The sequence below is a fragment of the Thunnus maccoyii genome, chromosome 20 (genome assembly GCF_910596095.1).
Source record: "Thunnus maccoyii chromosome 20, fThuMac1.1, whole genome shotgun sequence".
Classification (NCBI taxonomy): Eukaryota; Metazoa; Chordata; class Actinopteri; order Scombriformes; family Scombridae; genus Thunnus; species Thunnus maccoyii.
Genome location: NC_056552.1, coordinates 4,613,283 through 4,628,764, shown reverse-complemented (window position 1 = coordinate 4,628,764; position 15,482 = coordinate 4,613,283). Strand labels below are relative to the sequence as shown.

General features: G+C 38.7%; 1 protein-coding gene across 3 annotated transcripts in view; it reads right to left on the bottom strand.

Annotated features, from left to right (window-relative positions):
- The window catches only part of mapta (microtubule-associated protein tau a), a 34,895-nt gene that overhangs the window by 2,195 nt on the left and 17,218 nt on the right, over positions 1-15,482 (bottom strand). For 2 of the 3 annotated variants that reach the window (XM_042397175.1, XM_042397176.1), the window contains 12 exons: positions 12,901-13,713; positions 12,402-12,436; positions 10,357-10,497; positions 9,925-9,991; positions 9,759-9,797; positions 9,257-9,510; positions 6,994-7,086; positions 6,228-6,320; positions 5,377-5,469; positions 4,341-4,422; positions 3,124-3,230; positions 1,343-1,493 (listed from right to left, as the gene is read on the bottom strand). In XM_042397175.1, the coding sequence (XP_042253109.1) occupies positions 1,343-1,493; positions 3,124-3,230; positions 4,341-4,422; positions 5,377-5,469; positions 6,228-6,320; positions 6,994-7,086; positions 9,257-9,510; positions 9,759-9,797; positions 9,925-9,991; positions 10,357-10,497; positions 12,402-12,436; positions 12,901-13,713 (1,968 nt within the window). Of the gene's footprint in view, positions 1-1,342; positions 1,494-3,123; positions 3,231-4,340; positions 4,423-5,376; positions 5,470-5,892; positions 5,986-6,227; positions 6,321-6,993; positions 7,087-9,256; positions 9,511-9,758; positions 9,798-9,924; positions 9,992-10,356; positions 10,498-12,401; positions 12,437-12,900; positions 13,714-15,482 lie in introns of all 3 variants that reach the window. The other variant, XM_042397177.1, reaches the window with a different exon arrangement.

Genomic DNA, 15,482 nt, shown 5'->3' with positions numbered 1-15,482 from the left:
GTTTTTCACATGAGAACACTTAAATATAGGACATCAAGATCAGGTATTAAAGCCACCCAAAGGTCCTTCTCATGTCAGCTGATGTACTTTTTTTCCAAACAAATGTTTGATTAAATTACCTCAAACCAGTTGATACACAGTAGTCCTGGATCTTTCAGGACTCCTGGAGTTCTAGTCAACTGGTTGAAAAGTAAATATTTGTCCCAGAGCTTCCTAACAGGTTATTCCAGCCCCGATTAAAACCTTTCATGTCAACAAACATAAGTTGTGTTTACATTCAGTGTTTCCCACCAAGGCAAACTGCGTGTCTCCTCCATTTCCTTCCTCAAGAAACATTCGATTTTTTTAATCAAACTGAATTTTTTAAAATCCTGCACTTTTTACATCCATGATTCCTTGTCAGCAAACTTCTTCTTCACCACCTTTGCTACACGTCTTTGCACGTTACCGCCAACTGTCAATCAGTGGAACAGCATGACCCACTTATAAAAACATTACTCTATAGCGTTACTAACGATCAAAAACTCCACAAAGCGCCTTTAAAGCCTAACTTAAACCTGCAATGTGGAACTTTCGTCTCCCCCCTCTGGCAGTGAGCGTAATTACAAAAACACTTTCGACGCATGTGACGTTGTGATGTACGCTAACCAGCTGGTTTCACCCAGCCAGCAGCTCCTCACAGCTACAAAAACGTTGGAGCAAATTTCCAAATAGGGGTTGGATAAACTGACCACATATTGGGAATCTAAATTATTACTTTCATTGCTGGTTGATGTAAAATGCATATCATATAAATATCATACCAGACACCAGATTTAAAAACTCTGTATAAAGAGATTTATTGTGTGAACTCGTCTGGCGAAGGGCTTGAATGTAAAGGACGTTCATTTATATGTAAAAGTCTCGGACTCCAGCTTTAACACCAGCCTGAAATAGAATATTTCACCTATGACCACACCCAACTGGAGTACATCCAGTTAAACCAGTGTCAGTCAGCAAACACAGGATTTTCGAAGGGGTGTTAAATTAATCTTTAAAGATTGGAACATGTACCAATTCATATCTCAACCTCAGTGTGTGTTTCATATATTGATTTGACAGTTTTGGATGAAACTGTGAAAATACCATAGTAGTAGAAAATATTGATTTATTATAAATGTTTATTAGAAAGTGTATATTTACCTCCTTAAGGCTGTGAGTTAAAATGTTTTTCTCTTTGCATTTTTTGATATAGACTCACCTTTTTGTGAGCTTTCACCATAGATACACACAGAAACATACCAACAATTATAATCTCCTCTAACTACCAGTTTAAAGCAGCACACAGCTTGTCAGTACTTACAGGAGTCCTCAATCTTTATGAGAGGATTCGTCAAGATTGGTGTGACGGGTGCTGAGGGGACAGTCTGAGGTGATTGAGGGGGGGTGAGAGCTGGGGAGGGGATTGAGGGGCTGCCTGAGGTGCTGCCCTCTCCTTCCTTCCCCTTCTGCCTCTATACAGGAGCCCCAGCAAGGGAATGACAAGGCATGCAACAAAAATACATGTGATGGAATCAACAGAAATCAAAATGCAACACAATATATACGTATGAAAACAAAATGAAATCTGGCGAATGGCAAGAAAAAGCAACAATCAATAATTTATGATGGAGAAAAAAAGATGAAAATCAGCTGGATGGTGATGATGGAAGCGGCTGAAAGTCGCACAAAGAGACGGAGGGAAGTGATAACTCAGGAGAGGAAAGGATGAGAGATGAATGAAAGGGAGTGTGTGGGAAGCCACAGTCACCTAGCGGGCACACTATACACTGTAACCCCTTGTAACACCAGTGTTGATCACTTCTGTGTTTTAACTTTTAAATCTAAGATCAGATGCAGCATTATTGATTTGGAAAAGTCTACCTGCCCTTTTAACATCAAGTGGATAAACACCAAAATGCATCTAAAGACAAAATTTAGTTCTTGAAAAGCTTTTAGTTCCTTAAGGGATATGAGATATTGTCAACAAAGCTCATGTTCAGAGCCAAACTAACAATAAATGATCTACTTACAAGTATTGTGTGTGTAACCAAAGCCTGATATATCTTATTCCTCTGTGCCTCCTTTGTTCTACAAAAACTATTTAAAACATGTCAGTGAGCCACACTGCTGCACTGGGTGACATGTTCCTTCATCATGAAGATTACAGTCACGGTAGTTTGTTTAGAAATGGCTCCAAAGACTAATAACAACGATCACATTTTCTGTCTCCAGAGAGCAGTTCTGTGTAAGGCAGACGCCACTGAGCACGTGCAGGAACGCGGTTCTGTTTAAAATGTTTCACCAGCTTCTTGTGCTACAAATCACGACTTCTTGACTTTGCACTGAAGTTCTGAAGTTTTGAAACACAAGTTTTTCAAACACAAACTCCAGAACTACTCTCTGGAGACTGAAAACATGATCACTGTTAGTCTTTGGATCCATTTTTAAATAAACTAACATGACTAAAGATCTAAGGTAATCCTCAGGGTGAAGAACCACGTGTCACCCAGTGCAGCAGTGTGGCTCATTAACGTGTTTTTATATCAAGATAATCCCACAATCACCAATATGCTGCTGTAAAAACTCATTAGAGCACAAAATGCGCATTAATCTACGGCGTAAAATAGTCCCCAACAAATGCACAATTTCCTCCTGCCTGAATAACGTTTACTAAAAACTACAGCTAGGAAATTACTTAACCTTTTTTTTTTTTTAAATGACACTATATATTTGTGAGCTGTTGTAAATCTCTGTTAATATTTACAAATTCAGAAGGAATCAGTGGTTTTGGGGCTGAGAGCAACAGATGAAGGGAAGTCATTGAGAGACAGACTAACACATCGTTAGTTTTAGTATTTTCATGGATTTGTTGACAATAAAGAAATAAAACCAGCTGTATCCTTTAACCTTTTTGGTGCTGACCATGTTTCATCCACTAATAGTAAACCCTGATCATGATACATACTGTATCTGTAAAGGATCTGCTACTAATGCTGCTTTCAAGTTAGTTCAGAGTGAAAACTGTTTGTCAAGCTGTCCAGAGATGCAGATGAAGCTCTGGCTATTCAACAGGGAGAACTGTTGCTGAACTGATGTTTTTACCCTTTTCTGTCCACCTCCAGGAACGTGGCCGATGTTGTCCAGAGAGCCGACCTTAGATTGGACTTTGAATTCCAGCTTCTCGTTTTTGATCTCAATATTTCCACCACCTAGTAAAAATATAAATATACAAATATAAAAATACACACACATAAAAAGACATTCTATAAAAGTATGTTTACGCACACAAGGACTTAGACTCCGGTTTAGTGGCTTTAAATGTATTTACACAGAATAAAAATACAATAATCTTCAAAAATTACACAAAGAACGACTATTAACAGGTGAAACTGTTTATATGGATTGTGAACAAATAGTGCAAAGAAGTGAAAAGTGCTGAAATAAATAAATAAAGTAAAAAAAGTGACATCTAACTTATATACATATAATAAATGGTTATATACAGTATATACAGCCTGTTAAAATACACAGTAATAAAATATGGATAATTTGTGCCTTTTGTTTTAATTCACAAAAAGAGACAAACAACACATCTGGTTGAAAGTTCCCAAAAAGCTAGTAAGTGGTTCTTTGAGTCAAGACTATTTTGTTACATATATTGTTCCCCAAAAGTCCAGAGTGAACTCCGATGCTCAAAAACAATGTAGTTCACAATTAAATTATATCAAATTATTGTACTCGACAAGCCACCATGACAAAAAAAGTTTCTTAATGTACAATGAGAAAGTTTTCTTATTTTAATGAGAAAATGTATTTCCTTATTATGAAATTAATTATAATGATAAATATTTCTTATAATACAGTAGCAGGTGCCTTAATTGTGACAAACAGACCAAAGCAAAGCAGACAACCTCAGGATTTTTAATAAGAGATATATTATTGATGTTTGATTTTAGATTCTTAAATCCACTTTCTGGACATGGACTGTCAAGGAAGTGATCTGTATAAGCGCTGTATATTTGTAACCATGGTAACACGCATGAGCATCAGCAAGTAAATTACATGGATTTTCCCCCGAACAATCAGAGAGTGAAAAACAATTTTTTAAGTCAGTCTTAAAACAATCAGTCAGGAGCTCAAATGAACATTGAAACATGTTTTTCTTGCTGTAATCATTCCTCTTGTTCATACTGACCATTAGAAGATCCTTCATAACGCACTTACAATGGAAGTGATGGGGGATGAAATCCACAGTCCTCCTTCTGTGCAAAAATGTATTTAAAAGTTTATCTGAAGCTAATATGAAGCTTTTGTTTTACCTGGTTTATGATGAATGTTGACTTTGGAGCCACACTTAGATTGCACGTTGCTCAGATCGACCTTTTTGTGCACAATTTGGACCTGTGCAGAGAGAAGAAGAAGAAGAAGAAGAAGACAGTTCGGAGTTACACGCGTCATCATAAACTCACCTTCGAGTCTCCGAGCTGTATTTCTCAGACATGCATCACAACACAAGCCTTTAAAAAAAAAATGACCTCATCTCAGGCTTTCCTGTCATGGCCGTTTGTTTCGTAACACAAAGCGCCCAGTCTCTGTCGGCTGAGATCATCACAGTGTTCACGACAACAGGCACAGTTTGGTGGAGAGGACAGAGACTCTTTGTTCCGGTTCTAGAAGCTCTTTCTACTTACATTTTATGGCGTAATTAGTTCGCTTTTCCATTAAAAAAAGGCATGATTCATAAGGGACTAATGATTTTATTTAAATATACTTTCTGTTTGTAAAAAATATACAACTTGAGGCTCGGATCAGTTTCGGGCACTCTGAGAATAAAAACACACACAGGAATCATGCATGTCGTTTTAGGGGCCAGTTTGGGTGATAAACATTTTTTCTGAACACTAATCACATCAAGCACAGATTCAACAGAGTTATCAAGCTTACATTAGACCATGAGCATTACATAACGCTGTTAGCTGTGACAGTAGATGCATTGTGAGCACTAAACCATGACTGTACACTAATGAAAACACTCATTTATGATCGTTAAAATCACACAATAGAAGAAAACTACTGGTAGTTACGTAAATCTACAGTTTAGTGCTACAATAGTTAATATGAAATGCTCATGGCTGTTTATAAGTTGAATGATAAAACTGTTAATAGGAGGTGTTAACAGGTCAGAGTTGAGTGTTGGGAGTATCGAGGTCAGAAGGGCTGAACACAGACAGGAGGTTTCGTGCAGTCTGACATCTGCTTCTTGGTGAAGATGCATTCAGTAGAAGCAAGAAGGAGGGTTTTTGGCAACAGCTGCATACCTGCAGCCTGCCACGGGCCAATCCCTTATCTACTCACATTGCCACCACCGGGGACATGTTTTATATTATCTTTGGAGCCACACCGGGACTGCACATTGCTTAAGTCCAACTTCTTATCAAGAATTTGTACCTGGAAAGTCAATATGTGGGGAAAAAAGACTGTTATCCTGGAGGAAGCAACAGCAGCAGAGCTGCAAATGAGGACCATTGCTGGAGAGGAAAATAGATCTTGGAAGGAGGCTCAAGGGAACAAGGCTGATTAAGGAGGAAAGGAAGGACCTCTTCATGTTTTTTTTTAACAAGGTTTGATGTGATGATCGTAACTGCAGATGTACTCAAGACTCTCATGATGAGTAGATTCCTCGGTTACTCACATCATCACCTCCGAGTACATGTTTTATTTTGTTTTAGACACATTAATTCACCTTCAGATCAAATATTTTGACCTGGAAAAACAAAACACCACTTTCCATTTACTGGAGGGTAGGTTTAGATGATCATAACTGCAGAGATACTCAAAACTGGTGTTGAGTTCATCCCTTAAGTTACTCACATTGCCGCCACCGGGTACATGTTTGATATTGTCTTTGGAGCCACACTTAGACTGGACATTTTTATAGTCCAACTTCTGTTCAAGTATTTTAACCTGGAAAAGTACAGAGGTGAAGGGAAGATAATAAGAAAATAATAATAAGAAGAAGAAAAAATAAAACTGAAGAGATGTTTGTACCACTAATAATGTTGCTGCACTGAATATATAAATGATACCATGCGTTTCTTCTACTTGTGGCAGATGCATCACGGACGTGGGCTCAGAAGAAATAAAACAGGTTTCATTTTAAAGACAAATTATTTCAAAAGTGAAACTTAAAAGTCCGGCTTTCTCACCTTGCCTCCACCAGGCGTGTGCTTTAAGTTGTCTTTCGAACCGCAACGAGATTGGACGTTAGTCAGGTCCAGCTTCTTATCGAGGATTTGCACCTGGAGAGTGCAAAAACAAGAGATTTTTTTTTTTTTTTTAGGAATTAAAATGGAAATAGCTGCAGGAGAGGATCAGCCCAAAAGGAGGGAATAAGATGTTACAGGGATGAAGACTACACATATCTCCATTTATTTCATTAAAGCTGGCATCCGTAACTTTTTGCACGTTGTTGTTATGTCCGAGAGAAAATGAACAGAAATTATGTTTTAACTGTATTAAAGATGACAAAGTCGAGGCAGGAGATTGTGTGGAAGCCACTACAAAACTTGGATAATGATTTATGACACTACTGGGCTTATTATCAGCATAAATATGCTGTTATTTTGCACATTTTACTGTGCGTGACCATATTTATGGCTATATCAATGATATTTTAACAAATAAATCATTACAGATGCCACCTTTAATATATTAAATCAGTGGGTTTTTGTCTAATAATTGAGCTTTTAGTGCAAGAACTAAATAGTTCAAGAGATATTTAAATTTATTAGTGACTGAAAAGATTCTCAAATTTACTAATCTGTTTAAACCGGACATTAAAGTCCATCTTCTTAACCTTGAACAAACAAGAGAGCACTTTCTGTTTTGTTTTTACCAAAAGTTGGTTTTGATGATCATAACTGCAGAGATACTCAAGAGTCTTGGTGTTGAGTTCATCCCTCAGTTACTCACATTGCCGCCACCGGGTACATGTTTCATATTGCCTTTGGAGCCACACTTAGACTGCGCATTACTATAGTCCAGCTTCTGATCAAAGATTTGTACCTGAAAAAATGAAAATGTTAGCTTTTAGATATTTGAAGTGTAGATGAATGTTTGATTACAAGAGCTGTGAAGCCTGTGAGAAATAGATCGCACTGGTTCAGAGTTGTGTTGCAGTGCTTTTGTGTGTCTGCATGCAGTTTGAGGAAAGAAACTGAATATGTTCTTATTCCCTCAGTCTAATATTGACCAGGAAGAACAACGAGGCTAAATACAGGAAGGGAATCATTACAATCAGAGAGGAATATTACAACATTTGCCTTGTTGTAATGAATTTTTGGATTATATTTCAGAGTTTTCATGTTCTTTTCTGTTTATTTGATCTGCTGTTTAAATGTCAGTGAGATAAAGAGATTCCCGTCCTCAGCAGTGAACAGAATTTTTAAATTAAATTATACATTTCAGTCCATAAATGTCACAACAAAAGAAACTCAATTTAAGCCTTAAAACACCCAACGCATGACTGTAGCCTACTGCAAGACTTGAGGTGCTTAAAGGCCCCATGAAATAAAAAATAAATTTTCCCCATTTTAATCCTGTGACCTTGTTCATTTATCTCTTGTTATATGCTAAATATGTATATATTTTTTAAAAAAAAATTAGTATCAGAGTATTTTTACATCTTTCCTCTTCCTGTACAGTGGTTTAAAATGTTTGATGACTGATCTTGCACTCAGGAGCAATTACAAAAGTTCATCCAATCATATGTGAGTTTGGGCCACACCGGTCATATAAAACCGCATTTCACCATTTGTGGGTCGTAGTAGTTCACAGAGCGATATGGAGTGGGATTTCACAGGGAAATACGTCACAGTACAGAAGCTAAAGATGCTCGTTTCATGGGGTCTTTCATGCTAATATGGACGATACACACTTCAACCACAAAACAAGTGCACACAAACACTGACATACTTCCGCAGAGGCATGGAAGCACATTGTATTTTTAAGATCACAAGACAGATTGAGAGTTTTAGGACCACAAACATTTCTCTGGAAACAAGAAATATTCTGGTTGATTGAAATCTCACTGAGCAGAGCCAAATCACAACATTATTTGTTTTTGTTTTTTTGACTGACCAGAGTCAGACTGAAGCCAAGCGAAAAAGAAAAGAGGTGAGAGAAGTGGGAAATAATATTTAGAGATTAGTTAGTTGACTTAAAGGATAAGGCCGGTGATTTTCTATATTTTTCTTATATTGTCAACAAATCTCATGTGCAGAGCCAAACCAACAGTGAAATGAAGGATCTTGACCTGAAGATTATGTAGAAGATCATAGAAACGGCTCCAAAGACTAATAACAGCGATCACATTTTCAGTCTCCAGAGAGTAGTTCTTTGTTCTGTGTTTGATCTTGAAAATTTCTCAAAGAACTTCAGTACAAAGTCAGGAGGTTGTGATATGTAGCACAACAAGCTAGCGAAGCTGTAAACAGAACCGCGTTCCTGCAGATGGTGTCTGCTGTACAAGGAACTACTCTCTGGAGAGTGGAAATGTGATCGCTGTTTTTACTCTTTGGAGCCTTTTCTAACAAACTACCATTCCCAAACTCTTCATGATGAATCAACATGTTACCCTGTGCTGCGGTGTGACTCATTGATAGTTTTTGGACAACAAAAAGGGCTAAATTAACAGCCACTAGCATCACACTCCACAATCTCCAACTTGTCAGCGGTTGAGTTGTATTGTGGTTAATGTAGGCACCAGGTTTTGAAAGGGAAGAAGAATGTGTGAAATAAAAAGATGATATCTGTAGTTCTGCGGCATCAATTTTCATCCTTTTTTAAAAACTATCCATCATGAGTCTGACAATATTATAGGATTGCAAATGCTAATATCTAAAGCTAATATCACAAGCCTTTAATAGGGAAACATAAAAACAACTGTGTGGTGCAGGACTGCACATGAAATGAGAGACTGACTGTCTGGAATGACAAGTATGTCTATAGGGGACATACATCCAGCTTCTGCTCTGACAAAAACAACAGAGCACCTCTTGATCTGCCAGTTGAGATTTAAATCAAACAATAAGATTATTTCTGCCTCCAGAGCTCTGCCTGAAATACGTTTGCATAAATGAATCTCAAACTCCCATCTGCAAACTGCAGTCGTGGTTTGGACTGTGTGCTGTATGAGGTGCTCTCAGTGTAAAAGCTGTGGTCAGAGTCTCGTTACCTTTCCACCACCAGGCTGGTGTTTGATGTTGTCTGTGGAGCCGATCTTGGACCTGACGTTCTTCAGGTCCGGCATGGCCGCCGGAGCAGCTAGAGGAGCCGGCGGGCGGCCCTTAAGGGAGCCTGGGGATTTGGGTGTGGAACGCACCACAGCGATCTTCTTCACTTTGTTGGCCTCAGCCGCCGCCTTGGCAGAAAGTGCTTGGCTAGAGGGAGATTTGGGGGTACCAGGGCTGCTCTGTCCACTCTTTTCATCTTAAGCAATCAGAGAGGCAACGGATCAGAGATTTAAACATATCAAAGGTGATGGATGATAGGAAAATAATAAAGAAATAATAATCAATAATAAAAAATAAAAGCGAACTAGGAGCTCTGCTGGCTAAAAGCTGACCAAGTCTGATCCAGAGTAAACAGGATCAGACTGTGGTTTGGTGGCCATGCGACACTGAAATTGATCTCTACAGATTTGTGCTTCTTTTTTTTTTTTTTTTCTATTTTTTTACCTTTTTCATGTTTTGGAGTGGGAGGTTTCTTGGCACTAGCTGTATCACAAAAATATGACACATCATAAATAAATCTTAAATCTTACTCCTTATAAACTCACATAAATGAAAACAAGTAGAAATTAAATGAAGTTTAAACAGTCGTGTCGTAACAACAGGTTCATACCTGGTTGAGCTCCGGGTCTGGCAGAAGTTTTGGCTCCTGGGGTTTGAGACTTTGCACCAGCAAGACTCTGCAAAGCAACAATGTTCTTTTTACTGTTCCATGGAAAGCTGCAGGTGCTTTTATTCTACTCTACTTGCACTTCAAGACATGTTTGAATACACTAATCACACCAATCATTATGAGGACATCTAGTCTGGCAGAACAAATGTCAAACAGTTATCAGTGATGAATGGATGAAGCTTTGATTAGTGTTTTTGTTAAAGTAGGCGACAAAAGAAAGAAATCAGTGCAGGTTTGAGTGCATTCAAATTGTCTGAAAAACCTCCTTAGCTGTTATGTTTCCGTGATCTCTCAAACAAATCAGGGAGAGTCCAGGAAACTGAGCATCCATCCATCCCTTCTGAAACCCTGACCGGTCAGTCCTGTACTTACTCCGGGCTGCCTGGGCCCTGTGCTGCTGGCTTTAATGGGGATCGAGCTGGGACCGTTTCGGGAGGAAGCGTGTGTTTTGGTGCCCTTGGTGACTACTGATGGTCTTTTAAGGGAAGAGGTTGGTTTGGTGGCAGTTTGTGTCTTTTTTTCATGAAGAAGAAAAATGAACGAAAAAACAAAAGTTCTAATGACAATGAACATAAAAACAGAGGAGCGATTAAACAAATAAAAGATGATGTGAAGGAAACATTTCATGAACATAATGTTAAAGGATCATTCCGGGTCTGTTGAGATAAGATTGTACTCATCAAAATAACTGCTGAGATCTGAGAACATGTGAAGTCTGACAGCAGGAAACATGAAACAAATCCTCCAAAATAAATGTCAGAATATCCTCCAAAATGACAAATATGTGCATTTTTTTGATATGATGGTTAGATGTAGGCACAACCTACCTTAATGTGGCTGTAATCAATATTTTTATATTAACAATGATCACAAAATCACTTCTTTTGTGTAGAAATAGGTCGCTCATAGTGACAAACTCTCAGAGAATTATCACCCCTCAGCTCTACAGAGCAGTTTATTATCTTTTAGCTGATTGTCATTTTGTGCCGCAGCAGGCAGCTGTTTTCAGAGAAAAAGCTCTAAAAATCCACTGTACACTACCTGCTCAGCACCAAACAGCAAACAGACACAGTTAGCTGTGGACTAGCTGGTGAACATAATGGAGCATTTAGCAGCTAAAGAGCCACATATTTCCCTCAGGGGTCGGTAGAGAGAAAAAACAGAGCTAGAAGAGAGTGAATATTGGATTTAAATTCACCAGGTGGACAAAAACACGACTCCAAATGAATGACAATGTTGCTCCGTAACTGCTGGATGTGGAAATTTACGAACAAGTTCAACATATCATAGTTCACATCACTTTGTCTAATGATTGTGGTCATTCATAAAAGAAACTAGGGATGGGCGGATCAATACTGCGAGATCGATACTTCGATACTCACAAGCTACTCATTTGGTATCAATTCCTTTAAAAAAAATATTGATAATAAAATTATATACATATAAAATGTGGGTGGCTGCATGACCTCCAAATGTTTTCAGTACTTTTGTAAAATGTTGGTGCCAATAAACAGCCCTGATGGTGGAAACCTATGTGACATTAGAACTGAGGACGCAGCCGCGCATCAAACTTGTGACAGAATGGCAGAACGGAAACGTAGCGTGGTGCGTCGCTACTTTTCACCTGTAGATAAAAATAGAGCAAGATGAACTATTTGTGACAAAGAAGTGCCACACGACAGCAACACGACCAAGTAAGTAATTTAAGAAATGATCTGTGTCGGTAAAATTGTAACAAAAAGTTTCAGTATCATATTGAATTAAAAAAGTTTGGTATTGCCCATCCTGAAAAGAAACCAATGTTGATTGTTGGTTGGAAACAGAAAGCAAACAGCAGTTTCTTTGACTCAACTATCCACCCTAAACTCCTCTGGAGAGATTTTGCACCACTAATAAAATCTCTATTTCTTTCTTTGCTCTTGACAAACAAGAGTCATAATTCAGACAGCTGATAGAGATCTTTGTCGGGTGAATGTAAAACTATTTTAGGCATTTGAACAAACCATTAACTGTCATTTTGAGGACAAGCTCCAAATATGAGCAGTCAGTTGATCGGACAGATTGCAATGAAGTTAACAGTTTATCAAGATTATATCAAACACTTCATTTGGAGGTTGAATGGACCATCCATCATTGCACTGGAAAACTGTGTTGAACCAGGAGAGACAGCTTAGATAATGATCTTCCACTCATGTTTGGCTAATCTGTCCGATAGTCTGACTGTTTGTGTTTCTTGCTCCAATGTCGCCACATTTCCAGACATCAGAAATAAACTTGGTGGGTATGATGTTCTTTGTAATTTATAGAAATGATGGACAAAACTACAACAATAAGACCCAAGTCGCCTTAAACTAGAATGATCCTTTAACAGTCTAAAAGAAAAGATCAACACATCTTCTATGTTCTTGGTCACATACCTTATCTGCAGAGCCGTTATCCATCTTTGCTGGAGCTACAGAGAGGAGAGAGAGGCAGACTTAAGATGTTTGATCCAGTTTTTTTTTTTTTTTTTTATTTCCTTCATATCGTTCCAAGTGAAACAAAGTAAGACTTTTGCTTCCAAGTGTGTGACTATTTACATTCACAAAGAAATGAAATGAAATCGGTGATTTAGGGGGATGCAGCATGCGTCGTGACACATAATGTACACATAGTGCTTGTGGTAAACCAGAAAAGTGGCTTTTCAGGGCTGCATAACCAGCAGAGTGAGCCAGATGGATGAAAAAACACAAAAAAGCTAAAGTGGGGAGGGAGGACAACAAGCTTCTCCTCAGGTCAAAGATAACGTCCATGGAAAAAATTCGGAGGGAGAGTGCTGCATAACATACAGTAGAAGCTGCTTTGTAAATCAAAGAAGTGGAAGGAGTTAACTGAGGAGGACTGGTTCTGAAGTGGTGAACATGACAGCAAACAGACCTTTGAAAATAGCGACCGGCACCAAAGACTTTCTGGCTGGAGAGCTTTGGCGGGTTGTTTTCTGGAGCTCAGCGGTACTGGTGGTCTGAGCCACACTGCTCCTCATCTCTGAGTCATTAGAAATGTCAGGCTTTGAATAGCTGCCCCTATGTAACGATGAGTCACTGCTGCCGTTTTCAGTGGCCGTGTCAGATGGCATTTTGGTTAAAAGGCTATCCGTCTCAGAAACATTGCTACCACTATGTGCTGGATGAGGATCTTCTGAATGAGAAGCAGAGCTAAAATCTGGCATGTTTTGGGTACGAGGGGACTGTTCTTGAGTTTCTGGGGAGATATTTTTGGTTGCAGAGTCACTGCAGGACTTAAAAGCCGCTCCATCAGCAGTCAGTTCATCTGGTGTTTGCTCAGAGACGACCTCCTCTCCCTTATTAACCCACGAGCGTCTGTCTTCGATGGATGTCAGGTCTTCCAAGGCCGTACTCCGGACCAAAGACACCTCGGACAGATTGCTCATTTCAGTCAGGCACCCAGAGGCATCGAGGCTGATGGCCCTCTGAGGATCCACAGCTCCGCTCCACTGTGGGCTCCCCCTGTTGGTTGGCACATCCCGTCTAATCTCTGATCCACAGCTGAGGTCTTCAGAGGCCCATAAAGAGTCACTTAGCCTCTTCCCACACTCCCCAACCGCCTCATTTCCGGGGTCCGGGGAGCAGGAAACTCCCATGAAGCCAACGCCAGCCCCATCGGCTCCGTCTACAGCAGGCTTTGATCCGTCGCCCGCAAACTCACTGCAGACTCCAGTATCAGGCTTTGCTAATTTGTTTGGAAAGCAGATTAATGATGACATTCATAGCAGTTGTTTTCCATCTCCCCATTGAAAAGGAAAAATGAAAGAAGAAGTGAACAAAACTGGGCACTTGATGTCCATGAGGAAAATAAAAGACTCTTGTATTTCAGAAAAACACCAAACAAATGAGAGAACTATAAAAAGGTGATAACGCAAGACCCACGAACTCAGAAGTGATATGAAAAACAACCTGAAGTCACATTAAAACAAAATGAGATGAAAATGGGACATAATGCATCACACTGGGGTGACAGACAGCACATGATGCATTCCAGTGAACGTAATGAACGACAGACCGCTGAATTATGCATTTTCATTGTAAAAAAGTAATTGAAATGTGATATTAAATCTTCCTGTTCTGATTTTCACACTGTAAAAAATGCATTCCCCATATTTAAAAAAAAACATAATCTTTGAACTTAGTTTTTCATGATAAAGCAAAATATTTGAAAACGTGTGTGTATACAGTGTGGAGTCTGGAGTGTGCCACTAGATTAAATATGTACTTTAACAGTGTTTAATGATAATCAATTAACAAAAGTCACATTTGTGTACATTTAAATTAGTTAATTAATACTTCTGTTTACTTATTCTGTATTTAATTTATGAATCAATAATTGAACTTTAAAATTCTTATTGCAAACGTGTTAGCTAAGATTTGCCTATTTTACACATCCAACAGACGTGTTAATGTTAGCATTCACTAAGAGTCGTGTATGTGTTTCCAAGAGCTTTTGCATCTTTCAGTTTATTGTTTTTGGTTTTACAATCTGTAACTTTACTGTTTTGGTTCACTAACAGCGCTCTCATAGCTTCGTTTTCAGAGAAAAAGCTGTAAAAAGCCACTGTACACTACCTGCTCAGCAGCAAACAGCAAACAGACACAGTTAGCTGTAGACTAGCTGGTGAACAAAGTGGAGCATTTAGCAGCTAAACAGGCAGATATTTCCCTCAGGAGTTGGTAGAGAGCAAAAACAGAGCTAAACGAGAGTGAATATTGGATTTAAATTCACCAGGAGGTCACAAGCAGGACTCCAAATGAATGATAATGTTGCTCTGTAACTGCTGGATGTGTAAATAAGCAACTGTTTGCTAACAAGTTCAACATATCAACTTAAAATGTGATGATACATCAGTGTTGTGTTCAGAACTTGTTTCTGCTGAAAACAAGTGGACAAAATAAAGCAGTTAATGCAGGTTTAAGTTGATACAGCAAATTAGCAAAGTTAGGAAGTAGTTGGCTATTTATTTACACATCCAGCAGTTACAGAGCAACAATAATTACTGATTGGTAAACATAAAGATTTTTCTCTTTTAGTTTATTACTACATCCTTTAAATGCAAACTTAATTAATTAATTTATAATTACTTTGGACAAATCTATTAACTAATTATATTTAAAGGTGCAGTGTGTAGAATTGAGTGCCAGCGGAACAGACTTGGCAGAAACAGAATATTAAGAATGTTTTAATTAGTGTATGATCACCTAAAAATAAAAATTGATGTATTTTTGCTACCTTAGAATGAGCCCTTTATATCTACATATGGAGTAGATCCTCTTCCACAGAGCCCACCATGTTGCACCGCCACGTTTCTACAGTAGCCCAGAACAGACAAACCAAACACTGGTTCTAGAGAGGACCTTTCATGTTTTTTGCGAGTTTTGCGGCCACAGTAGGTTCTCCTACATGCTTGGAAGTGGAGGGGAAGGGGGAGGGGTACTGAGGTGGCTGCA